Source organism: Mizuhopecten yessoensis, unplaced genomic scaffold, assembly GCF_002113885.1.
Source record: "Mizuhopecten yessoensis strain PY_sf001 unplaced genomic scaffold, ASM211388v2 scaffold10583, whole genome shotgun sequence".
NCBI lineage: Eukaryota > Metazoa > Mollusca > Bivalvia > Pectinida > Pectinidae > Mizuhopecten > Mizuhopecten yessoensis.
The window spans coordinates 19353-37428 of NW_018408619.1; the positions used below are offsets into that span (position 1 = coordinate 19353).

The window sequence follows — 18076 nt, forward strand, 5'->3', positions numbered from 1 at the left end:
GCTACATAATCTGTCTGTAACAACAATAGTAACAGGCTACATAATCTGTCTATAACAACAATAGTAACAGGCTACATAAACATAATCTGTCTGTAACAACAATAGTAACAGGCTATAATCTGTCTGTAACAACAATAGTAACAGTCTACATAAGCTGTATATAAGTAACAATAGTAACAGGCTTCATAAACATAATCTGTCTGTAACAACAATAGTAACGGTCAACATAATCTGTCTGTAACAACAATAGTAACAGGCTACATAGACTGTCTGTAACAACAATAGTAACAGGCTCCATAAGCTGTCTGTAACAACAATAGTAACGGGCTACATAATCTGTCTGTAACAACAACAATAACAGGCTATAATCTGTCTGTAACAATAATAGTAACAGTCTACATAAGCTGTATATAAGTAACAATAGTAACAGGCTACATAATCTGTCTGTACAACAATAGTAACAGGCTACATAAGTTGTCTGTAACAACAATAGTAACAGTCTACATGAGCTGTATATAAGTAACAATAGTAACAGGCTACATAAACATAATCTGTGTGTAACAACAATAGTAACAGGCTACATAAGCTGTCTGTAACAACAATAGTAACAATCCACATAAGCTGTATATAAGTAACAATAGGAACAAATAATTCATAATTTGGATTCCTTCGAAAAAAGGAATGAGTGCTTATAGAAGGGAGCTAATTAGGGTGAATGCGTTATATGGAATTAGCCCCAATTTTCTGGACCTTTTTAAACATTTTCCCCCTTTAAAACAAGTCAAAGAAAAAACTCAGTTAACTTATATAGTTTTACCATTTCACATTAGAAAAGGAATCACCTACCTCGGTCTGGTTGACTAGAGCAAGCAGCCATTTCCTGGTCCCTCTCAATTCTCTCCATAGCAGATAGGTCTTCACAGAACAGATGACATGTCGAGAAATACCTACACATCATGGTATACAATGTTACATAATTATTTTGTCAACCTTGTCATCCCACGAAACATTTATAACAAGAGTTACAGAGGGCCTGTATTGCTCAACTGGATAACTTAAGCTGACAGTGCAAGTAAAGCTGACAGTGCAAGTAAAATAGCTTTTAATTGAGATTAAAAACAAAAGGGTTATTTTTTTCTGGTTTTGAGAAAAAAAATGATATTCTACACAAGAGGGCCTGTACTGCTCACCAGCTGGATCTCTATACCCTGCAATGGTATATATGGTTATGAGTTGGGGATCTCAACTGTTTTAAATTTTGGTTCAGAAATTAAGCCCCTAATCGCTTTAGAGTAATTTTACAAATTATATAGGGCGCTATATAAATGTTTTGTATATTATATGGTGGGGCCATACCTGAGAGTCAATACTATATCCTGATTGTGTTTGTCTCATAATGCCCAGCAATGGTATATATGGTTATGGGTGGGAAATCCCAACTATTTTAAAGTGAATGCTCAGGAATTAAGTCTCTATTCTAATATCATTGTGTCCAGCATTTGTATATATATGGGGTGGAAATCTGACCAGGAACCAATTTAGTCTCCAAGGATGGGGCCAGACCCAGAAGCCATCCTGAAAGCAAACTGTATGAGCATTCGTCTATATAGGGTGGAGATCTTGATAATGTCCAATTCAAAATATTCTTTTTGGACTCACCTTTCAGACCTGGGGGATCAGCCCTCCAACTAGTACAATTTTGAATTCCCACCACATGAGAATGCTTAAATTGAAATCTGTTTGATATTCAATCACTCAATTCCAGAGAAGAAGTCTTTTAAAGCAATATGGCCAAATTATCCCTTTGTGCCCACCCAACAGAATACCCCCCCAATGTTACATGTACTTACATCCAGGCCAGGTCTTCTGTCAGGTGCAGTTTGTTGCAGGCAATGTGACGCCACACCGAATAACTGAAACATAATCATGACTTAATGACATGGTATCTTTTTCTATATTTTTATTGAAATCCTGATTAAAATAAATCAAAATTGCCCATGACATTTATCCTGAATTGGCAGGCTTCTTAAGTTGGTCATATACATGTATGTGGAATGAAAAAAAAAAAGAAGCTAGGCCCATCTTGCTTCTGTTACAAAAGCAAAATCATTTTATTTTTTTTTACTTTATGACTGTATACATAATATAACCAAAGTAATAGCATGCATAAACAATGGTACAATGTAACTTCTATGTATCCTTTTTACTTCACACTATATGATCTATACTGTGACTATAATAGGGTTTTATCTGACATGGTTATAACATGGTAAACATTATCAAATTGATACTTTTAACATTTATGGTAAGTTTTATTACACTGTAACATAATTATTTTTGAAAACTGTATCAGATAAGCCGGCCAAACAAAGGAATTTTTAAATACTAATAGGGTCACAATTGCTGAAATAAAGGCAAACTATCATGTGTTCATGTTTTCTGTTTTCTGTTTCAAAATCACCGTAATTACTGTACAACTAATATTGTACATAAGCTTACAGCGTAGCTGGTCATTGTCTGATGACAGAGTAAATGTTGTACTAGAGACGTCACATAGAAACACCTATTGGTTGTGTTACAAGAGTATTTTCATAATCCATATAAAGTTACCAACCTGAATAAAATGTTAAAGAAATACTTACTTTATCCTTGGAAAGCCCAAGTGTCCCTTATTTTTGGCATATATAACAATTTTCTTGATATTCTGCAAATAAAAGACCAGTACCAATTTTTACCTCGTATTTTAGGAATGACATATTTCATACTTCAAGGATAACAAGTAAAATTCTAAACAACAATATTCTCAAATTGAATTCTCTGATCTCACTTTATCAATAGATATTTTTAACAAATAAGGAGGGAGAAAATGGCCTCTTTCCCACTATTTGGCTATAAAGGAAACCTAGATTGATACAATCGTGTTATAATATGCAATGTGCTATTCACAGAAACACTGTTTTCCTGTTAAAACTAAGTACTTTAGTATGAAGTCGTCATATGAACTTATTTGTAACTTTTTAATGAAAATCAAAATGTAATCATTTATATATAATTACACCTCCAACATGTCACGATGACTAGGTAGCCAATGATATACAACACATTGGCTAGCCGTCCTACATATATCTCTGGACTTTCACTGAGCTATCTTCCAGCAAGTCAGAAGTTATGGCCCAGACAAACACTCCAAACTGACATAGGACAAAGTGCTGATAATTGCTCCCTGAGAATATCTCCATTGGCAGCATATTTGCTGATGGACGTTAGCTTTTACCCTGCTAAAACCAAGCAAGCTAATTCCTGCATTAGGTTGACGTTTAAGCCGGGCGAGATAACACCTCTATACCTATAAACAGATTAACATAGAGAGTTACAACCAACCATGTAATATTAATTTTGCTGTGATGTGATTATGGAAACTTGTTTTAAACATTAGATTGTAGTGACATGGCATGGTATACTTACACTAAATGTGAGTCTAGGGTGAGGTGCTATGGGAAATGCTCCATAGCTGAAAGGCTCGGCCTTCACCCACAAGCAGACTGCATGTTCTGTCATGGTTGAATGGTGACGCAGACACAAGTCAATCAACACATGTCATGATGTCATCTGAAGGAAGTGAAAACAAATCCTGTCAATTATCAACAATATTACAATGTTTTCATTTACTATCTTGATCTCATTGTATGAACTTGCCAAGGTAAAAAACATCCCACTTTTATATCAGTTTCAGGGCAAGTATGAAATTTTCAAACCTACGAATCCTTCAGGAAATTGCAAGTGCTACAGAAAATTACTTGCCAGATACTAATCTCAAAAGAATCATACACCAAATATAATGGTGATGATGTTTGGCCAGTAGCATGCTACTGCCCAAATATCATCACCATATGTGTCTTAGTTATTCAGAAGAAGTCTTTCAAAAGTTTTATCACAATTGACCCATGTGACCTTAAATGTAGGTCAAGGTCATTCGTTTGAGAACACTTTATAGCATAACATACCAGGTACCTACTGGCCAAATATCATTTATCACCATGCCGGCCCTTCGGGTTTATGTATTTTAAACACATTCAACCCTTGTGATCTTGAAAGTATGTCAAGGTCATGGATATGAGGAAATTGTATAGCACTCCATGGCAGGCACCTAATGACGAAGTATCATCACTCCTTAAGCCTTCTGTTTATTCAATTGTTTAAAGGTTTTTACATATTTGACATGAAAGTAGGTCATTTATTTGAGGATACTTTATAGCATTTTGTCCAAGGTACCTACTAGTTAAATATCATGACCCTAGGTTCTTAGGTAGAAGCTAAAGTCATTCAAAGAAAAAGTTGACGGACAACAGACAACATACCATATACCATAAGCTCACATGTGCAGGCACTTCATGCGACTGGTGAGCTAAAAATAACTAGTTGTGATGCACCAACAAAAAGATGACACAACAGATGTCGCCTCCAAGGTTTCTCCGGTTAATTATTGTCTTTCCAGAAATAACTGAGGAAGGTTGATTGAAATATGTGGGTTTTGACTTGTTCTCTACATCAAACCCATCATGATATCTGTACTGTAGAGTCCTATATATGACTCACCACATATAAAACAACACGCATATAAAGCACTAGTCAGGACAAAACTTGAATACTGCTCTTCCATTTGGGATCCACACAACACAAACCAAATTAAACAAATAGAAAAAACACAACGAAGAGCAGCACGCTAGATAAACAACAGATACCACAACACTAGCTCCGTAACAGATATGATCCACACACTACAATTGCCAACACTACAAACACGGCGCTGTCACACAAGGATGATCCTTTTTCACAAAATTGTGCACCATATCGTAGCCATAAACCCAACATATATACTTACACCCGTAGACCCCCGAACCAGACATGCACACCCTCACGCATACAAACACATATCTGCAACACTAGAGGACTTCAAGGCACACTTACCCTATACAGCTCTTGAAGCCCTCATCACACGCTAAAATATACGCCAACTTTTATCTTTTATCTATATACCTTGCACAAAAAAACAAAAAAAACTAATCACTGTAAATTACCCCCTTTTTCATGCCTCTGAGTTAGGACCCCCGAGGGCATAAAGATCACCATTGAAGGAGCCCATGTACCATAAGAAGAAGAAGAGTATAAGGTGATCACAGTTCCCAAAATGGATCACCAAAATCATTTTCTTCATTCATTGAAAATTCAGCAGATGAATTATATCAGTTTATGCTTGTATCATAAACGAAGAACATCGAAGGGTGTTTTCACCAACGAAAAAAAAACCACCTATATGAGTTGAGGACTCACGCGAGATATTTCATGCAATTATAGCATTTCTGGTGTTTGCAAATGTCAGTATACCCAAAACTGATTACAGCTTAAATTTTTCAATATTTTGCACTTCAAATTAACATTTCTTTCTCAAAATTTAACAGTTAAAAATGATCTTTGAAATTTATATGAATACAATTATTTTTGTAATCTGAATTTACTCCTATATATTGGGAAACAAAATACATAATCTTCACACGCACAGATTACAGGTACTAGCCTCGTTTGTTAATACACCCATAATATGATTATATTATTTGTGTATTGACAGACGCGGCTAGTACCAGCTGTGATCCGATTACGGTCCTGCCTCCTCTCCCCATAGATTGATAGATCTATACAAGTAACATGTAGAAGGACTCAGAAACTGGTCATTCAATCATGAATAGTTTCTGTAATATTTTCTATATATGTTATTATATGAGTAATATTTTTTCTTTCTTACTATGATTTGTTATCTACATTACAGTATTAATTTAACAAACCTTATGTATGCAGCATCCACAATCTTACATCGCGACCGTCAATTCATTACGGAGGGAAGAGAATTAACGATGGAGGAGAGAGGGGGTAACTTACTACATATTATGGTCGGTATCATAAGGTCAGATTTCCCACTAGGCCTATCTGATCCTTACACGATCCTACCAACCTGTCTCTCAATGTACGAGTAAAACACATCAGTTGTGCAGAATAATACTCAAACACTAGATATATTTTGTATTTACCTTCCCACGTGAATCAATAATCAGCAGACAGTTTCTCATCGAACACACAAGTAACAGCATGTATGTAAACAAAATTGTTCTTTGAATGGTCGACCTCCGAGAGAATCGAATGGTTTCAATTTTGACCAATCAAACTTCGAGACAAAACAATCGTGGCACATTTGTAATTTATTTCCTGCAGTATATAAAATGATTTTTGATTGGGCCACCTCATCAGTGAAACAATGATGGAGACGAAAAGCATGTTTCTTACCGGTCTAGCGGTTGTATTTATGCTTTTTCAAATAATTCACGCTGATGGCGTTAAAGGATCAATTCAACTAAATTCAGGCGTTTTCGAGAAAGTAAGTAAACTATTTTCCAACAAATTTTAAGCTGACAATTCTTTTTATTTTGTTTAAATGCATGACAAAGACGGAAGGACCTATCCAGCTGTTAACGTTTTAGTTCAGTGGTCTAGATATGCTAGTTAGGTTTTACCGTGGTTTTACTTAATTAATGCACAATAACCAAAGTAAAAATTGTCATTTTCAGTTTTCTATGTCTCTCTACTTAAATATGTATGGTGTATTTTATCTATTCCTCGACCTATTACAAATTGGTGCCGTTTACCCTCCTCGTTCAAGGTAGGAGAACCCTTGGCGGGGAGTCAAATAACCTGGGTTGGTGTTTGAGAAAGGGGGGAATAGTGTAAAAGATGCCGATTTATTAGGTTGCCTTACAAGCGTCAGCGATGGCACTATCTTTATCACTATTCCTCGTCCTATTACAATTAATCAATATGTCAAGTTAAAACTCATTCATAATTACAATTACAATTTTTGAGGAATTCGCAGGAGCTGCCTTATCAGGCGCTAGCTACTAGTCCTATATGCAACCTGGCTAATATCTCCCTATATGTGTGTGTGCTGGAGATGTAATGTGTTCTGTTTGTAGTAGGACCATGCTTCTGAACGGCATCATTTATAGTGCCACCTACAGCACAATTTATACTCCACCTGGGTTGTGGGAGTTGTGTGTGTGTGTGTGGGGGGGGGGGGGGAAATCACATTCTCTGAATATCCATGTGTATGACGACTTCAGGGATCGAACCTTGGCCGCCTGCGTGGAAGGTCGAAGTGTTAACCACTCAAACAATCCACCCATGTTATTGTTATTTCTAAGGAAGTGCAGAAGGGATCTTTCTTGAAATTGATATGTAGATTTCCCATGGTCCTTTGTTATGCATGTTTGCTTTTGAGACTGTTCGTATAAACAAATGGCTGACTGGCAGCTGTCTTGGATTTTGAAAGTTAAGATTTGTTATCATTATTTCTCAGAATTTCTCAAATTTGCTATGTAGGTTTGCTTTTGTGACTGATGGAATAAACAAAATGAATGAAGGGTGGCCATGCATCTTTGATTTTGACAGTTACAGTTTGTTATTGCTAATTCTCAGAAAGTACTTGAGGGATCTTTCTCAAATTTGATATGTAAGTTCCCATTGGTCCTTAGTTGTGGATGTTTTATTTTTAGAATGATTATAAATACAAGATGACCGCAGATCAAGTTACTTCAAGGTGTATATATATTTACATTATACATGACTTGATTAGAAAAGATCAAACTGACATAGAAATAATGAAGATGGTACAATGGTGGATGGGTGCCAAATTGCAAGATCCCTCTTGGATCTCCTGTTTTCTGTGGTCTGAGGTTTGTTTCATTCCTTTCATTTCCTACCAAAAAAAGTAAAGTTTAGATTTACTTTGCAGATCCTTAGGAAACACAAAGCAGTGTTGGTCAAGTTTGATGAGACGTACCCATATGGTGAGAAGCAGGACGCATTCAAGGAGGTCGCTGCCGCAACACTGTCGCAGGACGACATTCTAGTATCTGAAGTCCAGGTCCAAGGTAGCTAGATATATCAGTCCTATAACAGTTCCCTGTCATACTCATTCAGAACAAACTCAAAACTCAGTCTCTGAGCTTATTGTTTATTGTTTTGGTATTGTACATTAAGACCAAGTAAATAATAGGTATAATTATGTGATGTTTGGTTTTATATATATTATGTTTTAAGACTAAGTACAATAATAGGTATAGATAAATAATGTTTGGTTTTATATATTATGTTTTAAGACTAAGTACAATACAGAAATAGATATATATGATGTTTGGTTTTATAGATTTTGTCTTAAGACCAAGTACAATATAGGTAAAGATATGTGATGTTTGGTTTCACAGATTATGGTGAAAAGGAGAATGCAGATTTGGCAAAAAGGTTCGGTGTGACAAAAGAGGACTTCCCTGTCTATTTACTCTTCTTATCTGGAGATGCAGAAAATCCAAAGAAATTCTTAGGCAATGCCAAAAGTGCTGATGATGTCAAGAAATTCCTTATGAAGGAATCAGGTAGGTTCTGTAGTAATAGAGGTGTAAGTCTGTAGTAATAGAGGTGTAAGTCTGTAGTAATAGCGGTGTAAGTCTGTAGTAATAGAGGTGTAAGTGATCAGTGAAAGGAGAGAAATGAGATCAGTAAGTCAATAATGATGACGTAATAAGTTTGCTCAAAAACTTTGACAGAAGCACTTACCTCAAGCTGAATTTGATGTACATATTTATAGCATCAGAACTGTGGGATTACGGTAAACCTCCGGTCAGTTCGAATAGGCGGATAGTTCGAACAAACCTTTTTATACGCCCGTCGAAGACGGGGATGTATTATGTTATCAAGTGAGCGGGCGGGGGGGCGGGCAAACGATGTCCGCTCGATATCTCGAGTAATTATTAACGGATTAACTTCCAACTTCACAACAAGGTTAATTACCATGAAACCTCGGACAAGTTCGATAACCGCCATTATCCGACCATAATTTGTGGAGTTATGCCCCTTTATGGATTTGCCGAAACAGTGTCCGCTCGATGTCTCGAGTAATTATTAACGGATTAACTTCAAACTTCACAACAAGGTTAATTACCATGAAACCTCAGACAAGTTCGATAACCGCCATTATCCGACCATAATTTGTGGAGTTATGCCCCTTTATGGATTTGCCGAAACAGTGTCCGCTCGATGTCTCGAGTAATTATTAACGGATTAACTTCCAACTTCACAACAAGGTTAATTACCATGAAACCTCAGACAAGTTCGATAACCGCCATTATCCGACCATAATTTGTTGAGTTATGCCACTTTATGGATTTGCCGAAACAGTGTCCGCTCGATGTCTCGAGTAATTATTAATGGATTAACTTCAAACTTCACAACAAGGTTAATTACCATAAAAAGCTCGGACAAGTTCGATAACCGCCATTCTCCGACCATAATTTGCAGAGTTATGCCCTTTTATGGACTTGCCGAAACAGTGTCCGATCGATATCTCGAGTAATTATTAACGGATTAACTTCCAACTTCACAACAAGGTTAATTACCATGAAACCACGGACAAGTTCGATAACCGCCATTATCCGACCATAATTTGTGGAGTTATGCCCCTTTATGGACTTGCCGAACCAGTGTCCGCTCGATATCTCGAGTAATTATTAACGGATTAACTTCAAACTTCACAACAAGGTTAATTACCATGAAACCACGGACAAGTTTGATAACCGCCATTATCCGACCATAATTTATGGAGTTATGCCCCTTTATGGACTTGCCGAAACAGTGTCCGGTCGATATCTCGAGTAATTATTAACGGATTAAGTTCAAACTTCACAACAAGGTTAATTACCATAAAAGCTAGGACAAGTTCGATAACCGCCATTATCCGACCATAATTTCTGGAGTTATGCCCCTTTACTTGCCAAAACAGTGACCGCTCGATATCTCGAGTAATTATTAACGGATTAACTTCCAACTTCACAACAAGGTTAATTACCATGAAAGCTCGGACAAGTTCGATAACCGCCATTCTCCGACCATAATTTGCAGAGTTATGCCCTTTTATGGACTTGCCGAAACAGTGTCCGCTCGATTTCTCGAGTAATTATTGACGGATTAACTTCAAACTTCAAAACAAGGTTAATTACCATGAAAGCTTGGACAAGTTTGATAACCGCCATTATCCGACCGTAATTACTGGAGTTAATCCCCTTGGTTTCATTAATGCGATGCATGCGTTCCATGATGTTGTATTGCACTCATTGATCTACCAGTTTTGTTGAATGATTTCTCTGTTAATATCAATTACTCACAAATACTTCATATATTTCAATCATACAAACAACTTCTCATTCAATGTGTGACGGGCGTATTATATACCGCTCGCGGTAACCTTGTTAACAATAAAAACAATAATTGTTTGTCTAGTTAACATTTCAGATAGTTCGAACACATCGTACGAAGTTTGGGTAAGGGTGAATTTAATTTGAAGTGCGAGTTTGACTATCGGCATTCAAAATACCGGTCTCGCAAAATCGCTCGTCTTGGTCAGCAATACACGTCGACAGCAACGTTGTTGTAACAGATTGTATTTAAAATCTGTATGTTTGACCATCTTAGTCAAATGTTAAAGAACACGTGTACATATATTCCACATGTTTTCAGCGATGTTTTGCTTCTCCTGTTAACCTGCTATTCAACGTGAGGCCCCAAACTATGTATATCATCCGATCAATACGGAGCACGGAACGTTGAAGTATCTTAATACTGTACGATAAAAAATGATAAATTGTTTTGTTTTCCCCCCTATCATATAAAGGATATAATGTATTACTTTGACATATATATATATTTGAAATAAATAACACCAACAAGATTCCCAGTATTTAAAAAATAATCCGTTATATATATACCGGGATTTTTTTTTAATAATGTGGATCTTTGTGTTATTTATTTAAAATACATGATGATGTTGACGGTGTTCTATGGGAAATGGGGTTCATACAAAAATTGAAAGAGTGCGTTTGCGAAATTGGGATGCGCTATATTCGATGTGTATTTAGGATCTTTTTGTGTATTTGGTGGCCCTAAAAAGGGCCGTTGATTTATATGATGATGTCTTCATTCGCCGTCACAATCTGCAAATGGATCGATGGCACTCTCTGCTACATCTGTCTCCTCAAACCCATCAAACTCCATGTCATCTTCACTTTCATCTAGGATGGCATCCACTTCACTGCTGTTGTGGATAAACTGGTCCTCATGTCAATGCATTAGAGATGCCAGTGACCTTGAATGATCTTCTGATCATCTCTGGATTCTTTTCCATCTTTGTGACGGCTTCAGCAACCCAATTAACCACATCTTGTTATGTGGCGGCTTTTAAGGTGGCTGTTGTCATGTTGTCTCCCTGTTGCTTCATCTGATTGGTTATGCTGGTTGACCACAGCTCACGGAGATGGTCCTTTAGCGGTTTGTTCAGAGAAACATCTAAAGGTTGTGCTTTGCACGTGCATCCTCCAGGTATGTACGCAGGGTTGATGTTAGCTTTCTTCAGTTGTTTCTTAACAGCTTCTGTGGAATGGGCTGCAAACGAATCCATGACAAGTAGAGCTGGGCGTCTGTCTGTATATTTGCGGACCACCTCCCGGATCCACCGCACCATTTCCAGCTCCCTCATCCAGGCCTTTTCGTTGACACAAACTAACCATCCGTTAGGTGTGGTTAGCTTGAGTTCCCGTTTGCCTTTGAATATCACCATGCTTGGTAGATATCTTCCACTTGAGGTAACGGCCAACACTAGGGTGCAGTGTCATTTTTCATGTTGACCGTTTTCCCAGGCACTAGTTCAAAATACATTGGGACTTCGTCCATGTTGATGATATACTCATCATCAAACTCTTCGTCCAGTCGAATTTCCCTCAAATGTTTGTAAAACGCAGTCAGGCGGACAGCAATATCTCCGGGTAGTTTTTGCGAAATCGATGTTTTACACCTCAACGATAAGTTGTTACGTTTAAAAAATCGAGCTAGCCATCCATCTGAGGCCTTGAAAATGGTCTGTTTGTTCGTAGACTAAACCAGGTTCTGCCCATACATCTGTATACTGCGTCGGCTGACCGGAAGCTGGAGTTCTCTCTGACTATGTATCCAATGGACAATCTTCAGCTCCACGTCCTCGGAATACATTAATTTACCGCCACCTCCAACTTCCCGTCCTTTTGGTGTTTTAGGAGAATTTGGACAAAAAGTCTTTTTCCATTTTTAAAGAGTGGACTTTGGTATACCATATTTTGTTGCTATGGCACATGTCCCGTACACCTCCGCCAAATCCAGAACTTCTTTTTTCTCGGCAACAGTATAAAATTTATATTTGCCCCGAATTTTTCTAAGACTTGGCTCATCGCTCAGGTACTGGTCATCACATTCATCACCACTCTGTGTATTGGTAGTCGGTGTGGTAGGAGGGGTTCATGTGTACGACTTAGTCGGTGTGGTAGGAGGGGTTCATGTGTACGACTTAGTCGGTGTGGTAGGAGGGGTTCATGTGTACGACTTAGTCGGTGTGGTAGGAGGGGTTCATGTGTACGACTTAGTCGGTGTGGTAGGAGGGGTTCATGTGTACGACTTAGTCGGTGTGGTAGGAGGGGTTCATGTGTACGACTTAGTCGGTGTGGTAGGAGGGGTTCATGTGTACGACTTAGTCGGTGTGGTAGGAGGGGTTCATGTGTACGACTTAGTCGGTGTGGTAGGAGGGGTTCATGTGTACGACTTAGTCGGTGTGGTAGGAGGGGTTCATGTGTACGACTTAGTCGGTGTGGTAGGAGGGGTTCATGTGTACGACTTAGTCGGTGTGGTAGGAGGGGTTCATGTGTACGACTTAGTCGGTGTGGTAGGAGGGGTTCATGTGTACGACTTAGTCGGTGTGGTAGGAGGGGTTCATGTGTACGACTTAGTCGGTGTGGTAGGAGGGGTTCATGTGTACGACTTAGTCGGTGTGGTAGGAGGGGTTCATGTGTACGACTTAGTCGGTGTGGTAGGAGGGGTTCATGTGTACGACTTAGTCGGTGTGGTAGGAGGGGTTCATGTGTACGACTTAGTCGGTGTGGTAGGAGGGGTTCATGTGTACGACTTAGTCGGTGTGGTAGGAGGGGTTCATGTGTACGACTTAGTCGGTGTGGTAGGAGGGGTTCATGTGTACGACTTAGTCGGTGTGGTAGGAGGGGTTCATGTGTACGACTTAGTCGGTGTGGTAGGAGGGGTTCATGTGTACGACTTAGTCGGTGTGGTAGGAGGGGTTCATGTGTACGACTTAGTCGGTGTGGTAGGAGGGGTTCATGTGTACGACTTAGTCGGTGTGGTAGGAGGGGTTCATGTGTACGACTTAGTCGGTGTGGTAGGAGGGGTTCATGTGTACGACTTAGTCGGTGTGGTAGGAGGGGTTCATGTGTACGACTTAGTCGGTGTGGTAGGAGGGGTTCATGTGTACGACTTAGTCGGTGTGGTAGGAGGGGTTCATGTGTACGACTTAGTCGGTGTGGTAGGAGGGGTTCATGTGTACGACTTAGTCGGTGTGGTAGGAGGGGTTCATGTGTACGACTTAGTCGGTGTGGTAGGAGGGGTTCATGTGTACGACTTAGTCGGTGTGGTAGGAGGGGTTCATGTGTACGACTTAGTCGGTGTGGTAGGAGGGGTTCATGTGTACGACTTAGTCGGTGTGGTAGGAGGGGTTCATGTGTACGACTTAGTCGGTGTGGTAGGAGGGGTTCATGTGTACGACTTAGTCGGTGTGGTAGGAGGGGTTCATGTGTACGACTTAGTCGGTGTGGTAGGAGGGGTTCATGTGTACGACTTAGTCGGTGTGGTAGGAGGGGTTCATGTGTACGACTTAGTCGGTGTGGTAGGAGGGGTTCATGTGTACGACTTAGTCGGTGTGGTAGGAGGGGTTCATGTGTACGACTTAGTCGGTGTGGTAGGAGGGGTTCATGTGTACGACTTAGTCGGTGTGGTAGGAGGGGTTCATGTGTACGACTTAGTCGGTGTGGTAGGAGGGGTTCATGTGTACGACTTAGTCGGTGTGGTAGGAGGGGTTCATGTGTACGACTTAGTCGGTGTGGTAGGAGGGGTTCATGTGTACGACTTAGTCGGTGTGGTAGGAGGGGTTCATGTGTACGACTTAGTCGGTGTGGTAGGAGGGGTTCATGTGTACGACTTAGTCGGTGTGGTAGGAGGGGTTCATGTGTACGACTTAGTCGGTGTGGTAGGAGGGGTTCATGTGTACGACTTAGTCGGTGTGGTAGGAGGGGTTCATGTGTACGACTTAGTCGGTGTGGTAGGAGGGGTTCATGTGTACGACTTAGTCGGTGTGGTAGGAGGGGTTCATGTGTACGACTTAGTCGGTGTGGTAGGAGGGGTTCATGTGTACGACTTAGTCGGTGTGGTAGGAGGGGTTCATGTGTACGACTTAGTCGGTGTGGTAGGAGGGTTCATGTGTACGACTTAGTCGGTGTGGTAGGAGGAGTTCGTGTGTACGACTTAGTCGGTGTAACATCAAGCCTTGGCCTCTCAACAGGTCGTTTTGCTGGCCTTCCTAATGGTGAGGGTGGATTTCTCCATTCCTTTGGAATGGTGTCTTTTCGACTCTCTGCCTTCTTGAAGTAATCCTGGATTCGTTTCATACTGATTCTTTCGAGATTATTTCGAAAACTGGTGACGATAGTGTGGTTCCTCCTACCTTTATACCAACTAGCCCGTTAGTTACTGTGAACGATGTACGTGCTTAGCCACGTGTACGTACATGACTGTTGTCGGGATTGACATGTGTATTAAAACGTTAATTAATATATTAATTCATTGTTTATTCCAGAAGATATACATGCAATTATGTCAGCACAAATAACAATTAAATTGCAAACTGGTCTATGTATTGTCTTGCCTCAGTCCGATATTCAATAATTTTTTAACTGACAACTGTAAAATCAAACATGTTTAACTAACTTGGTCCAAAACAACTAAGGTGAGCCTGTGTCATACTGTGTCTCGGTCTGTCTGGGTTCTGTTGTAAATCTGCTTGATTTGTTAAATTCCTATTAACAGCTTTTTTGTTTCTTCTGACATCTATGTAGGCATGTTTTTAGTTCTGATTTATAATTAGATAATTGGACCCTTTACCGTTTGGTACGAGGATACCCTTTACCTTTTGATACAAGGATACCCTTTACCGTTTGGTACGAGGATACCCTTTACTGTTTGGTACGAGGATACCCTTTACCTTTTGGTACGACGATACCCTTTACCTTTTGGTACGAGGATACCCTTTACTGTTTGGTACGAGGATCCCCTTTACTGTTTGGTACGAGGATACCCTTTACCGTTTGGTAAGAGGATACCCTTTACTGTTTGGTATGAGGATACCCTTTACTGTTTGGTATGAGGATACCCTTTACTGTTTGGTATGAGGATACCCTTTACCTTTTGGTACGAGGATACCCTTTACCTTTTGGTACGAGGATGCCCTTTACCTTTTGGTATGAGGATACCCTTTACCTTTTGGTACGAGGATATCCTTTACCTTTTGGTACGAGGATACCCTTTACCTTTTGATACAATGATACCCTTTACCTTTTGATACAAGGATACCCTATACCGTTTGGTACGAGGATACCCTTTACCGTTTGGTAAGAGGATACCCTTTACTGTTTGGTATGAGGATACCCTTTACCTTTTGGTACGAGGATAACCTTTACCTTTTCATACAAGGATACCCTTTACCTTTTGGTACGAGGATACCCTTTACCTTTTGATACAATGATACCCTTTACCTTTTGATACAAGGATACCCTTTACCGTTTGGTACGAGGATACCCTTTACCGTTTGGTACGAGGATACCCTTTATCTTTTAGTACGAGGATACCCTTTACCGTTTGGTACGAGGATACCCTTTACCGTTTGGTAAGAGGATACCCTTTACTGTTTGGTATGAGGATACCCTTTACTGTTTGGTATGAGGATACCCTTTACCTTTTGATACGAGGATACCCTTTACTGTTTGGTACGAGGATACCCTTTACCGTTTGGTACGAGGATACCCTTTACTGTTTGGTACGAGGATACCCTTTACCGTTTGGTACGAGGATACCCTTTACCGTTTGGTAAGAGGATACCCTTTACTGTTTGGTATGAGGATACCCTTTACTGTTTTGTATGAGGATACCTTTTACTGTTTGGTATGAGGATACTCTTTACCGTTTGGTACGAGGATACCCTTTACTGTTTGGAACGAGGATACCCTTTACCGTTTGGTATGAGGATACCCTTTAGCGTTTGATACGAGGATACCCTTTACCGTTTGGTACGAGGATACCCTTTACTGTTTGGTACGAGGATACCCTTTACTGTTTGGATACGAGGATACACTTTACCGTTTGGTACGAGAATACCCTTTACCGTTTGGTACGAGGATACCCTTTACCATTTGATATGAGGATACCCTTTACCGTTTGGTACGAGGATACCCTTTACCATTTGATACGAGGATACCCTTTATCTTTTGATGTACAAAATGTATTCTTACATTGACTGTGAATCTCATGCTGACTTCATTTTTGTTTCAGGTCTTTGGCTTGGACTTCCATCTTGCTTAGAAGATTATGATAAAAAAGTGAAGGACTTTTTACAAGCCAGTGCTGATAAACGTCCAGGCATTTTAGCCACAGCAGAAGGAGATGCTTCTAAAGAAACAGACGAATCAACAAAGAGATCTGCTGAAATTTATGTGAAAACAATGAAAAAGATTTTAGAAAAAGGAGACACTTTTGTTAATTCAGAAATTACAAGAGTAGAAAAATTGAAAGACGGGAAAGTGAGTGATAAAAAGAAAGAACAATTAAACGAAAGACTTAATATTTTAACTTCTTTCCAGTTAAGTCAGCGGGAGGAACTGTAATTGTATCATCTGTCACACGTCTGGGGCTTCCATGTCTTATTTTTACACCTTTTTGCACACAAAAAGTAACATTTTGATTTTGAGTCTACTTGTACCTACAGGTATGGCCGTTATACATATCAGTTTTGTAATAAGCAATCAACAAAGCAAATATACTTGTTTGTCACGAACGTTTTCAAGCATTACGGCCATTTTCAGGCGATTTATGTCAATGTCCTGGTTACAATATTATGATGTATACAATATATTACATTGCCATACATTTCATGAACTCTCTTGTTTTGTAGACATGATACTTTCTACACAAAACATAGTAACTTCAGTATAACAGTTCGGCCACCTGACGACCCGTTTTTTTTTATCTTGAATCTTGTCTACACAGCTATTTAGTAGAATTACATAGGAGGGTGCAAGTGGCACTTGTTGTGCGAAAACAGTGTAATCAAATAAAGATTCAGAATTTGTGACACTTGAAAGGATACAGAAAAAGGTTTTCTGGCTTCTTTTGCTGAAAATTCTATTGGTGATCAGGCAAAACATAATTAACCGACCTATAGGTGTCATTGATGTAGTGCCACCATATTGAAAAGTCTTCAAATCATTCAAGATAAACAAGACCATCTTACATATCTGTATACACTCAAATGTGCAGGTAAGACAGAAAAATCTCAAACAAAGGGGTAAGAATGTCCTGTATTATAACTGTAAAACATTTATCGTATAGAGACCCCCGGCCATCTTAGGTCTAATAGTCTCTAGTCAAGGTGAGAAGGAAGAGGGGAGGCATCTAGTGGAAGTTAATATAAAAGGAAGGTGCCGACTACAGGTAGGTGTGAGATATCTCCACGACATACCCTCAAACCTACCTTATGGTATTAATGGATATGTTTTGGAATTAAATCAAAGAGTGGTCATTATTTTACAAGTGTTTGAATATACTGATATGCATTTTCATTTTGGTGTTGAAAGCTTGATGCATTAGACATTTAGAAAACAATAAACTGTTTGTTGATATGAAGTACTGGTTTTGTAGAAATATTTGTGGTTTCCTTGTGTTTATTGTAACATTCCAAAAAAATGTTGTGGACTAATATCTGAATGATGTGGCAGTCAAAAAGATACCACCATTGATTGGGTAAAATTATACCACCATTGATTGGGTAAAATTATACCACCACCAC

General features: G+C 39.2%; 2 protein-coding genes across 2 annotated transcripts in view; one reads left to right on the forward strand and one right to left on the reverse strand.

Annotated features, from left to right (window-relative positions):
• Nucleotides 1–6166, reverse strand: part of LOC110461152 (TBCC domain-containing protein 1-like) — a gene marked incomplete at its 3' end in the record, with an annotated part of 21801 nt that extends 15635 nt beyond the window's left edge. The window contains exons 1-5 of the mRNA XM_021514484.1: nt 6084–6166; nt 3466–3609; nt 2643–2704; nt 1851–1913; nt 847–947 (exon numbers count right to left, since the gene is read on the reverse strand). Coding sequence (XP_021370159.1) covers nt 847–947; nt 1851–1913; nt 2643–2704; nt 3466–3558 — 319 coding nt within the window. The remainder of the gene's footprint in view (nt 1–846; nt 948–1850; nt 1914–2642; nt 2705–3465; nt 3610–6083) is intronic.
• Nucleotides 6167–6260: 94 nt separating this feature from the next.
• LOC110461151 (endoplasmic reticulum resident protein 29-like) lies at nt 6261–17913 on the forward strand. Its single transcript, XM_021514483.1, has 4 exons — nt 6261–6427; nt 7838–7976; nt 8310–8477; nt 16564–17913. Exons 1-4 carry the CDS (start codon nt 6308–6310, stop codon nt 16893–16895), a joined length of 759 nt encoding a protein of 252 aa, XP_021370158.1. The 5' UTR covers nt 6261–6307; the 3' UTR covers nt 16896–17913.
• The last annotated feature ends 163 nt before the right edge of the window (nt 17914–18076 follow it).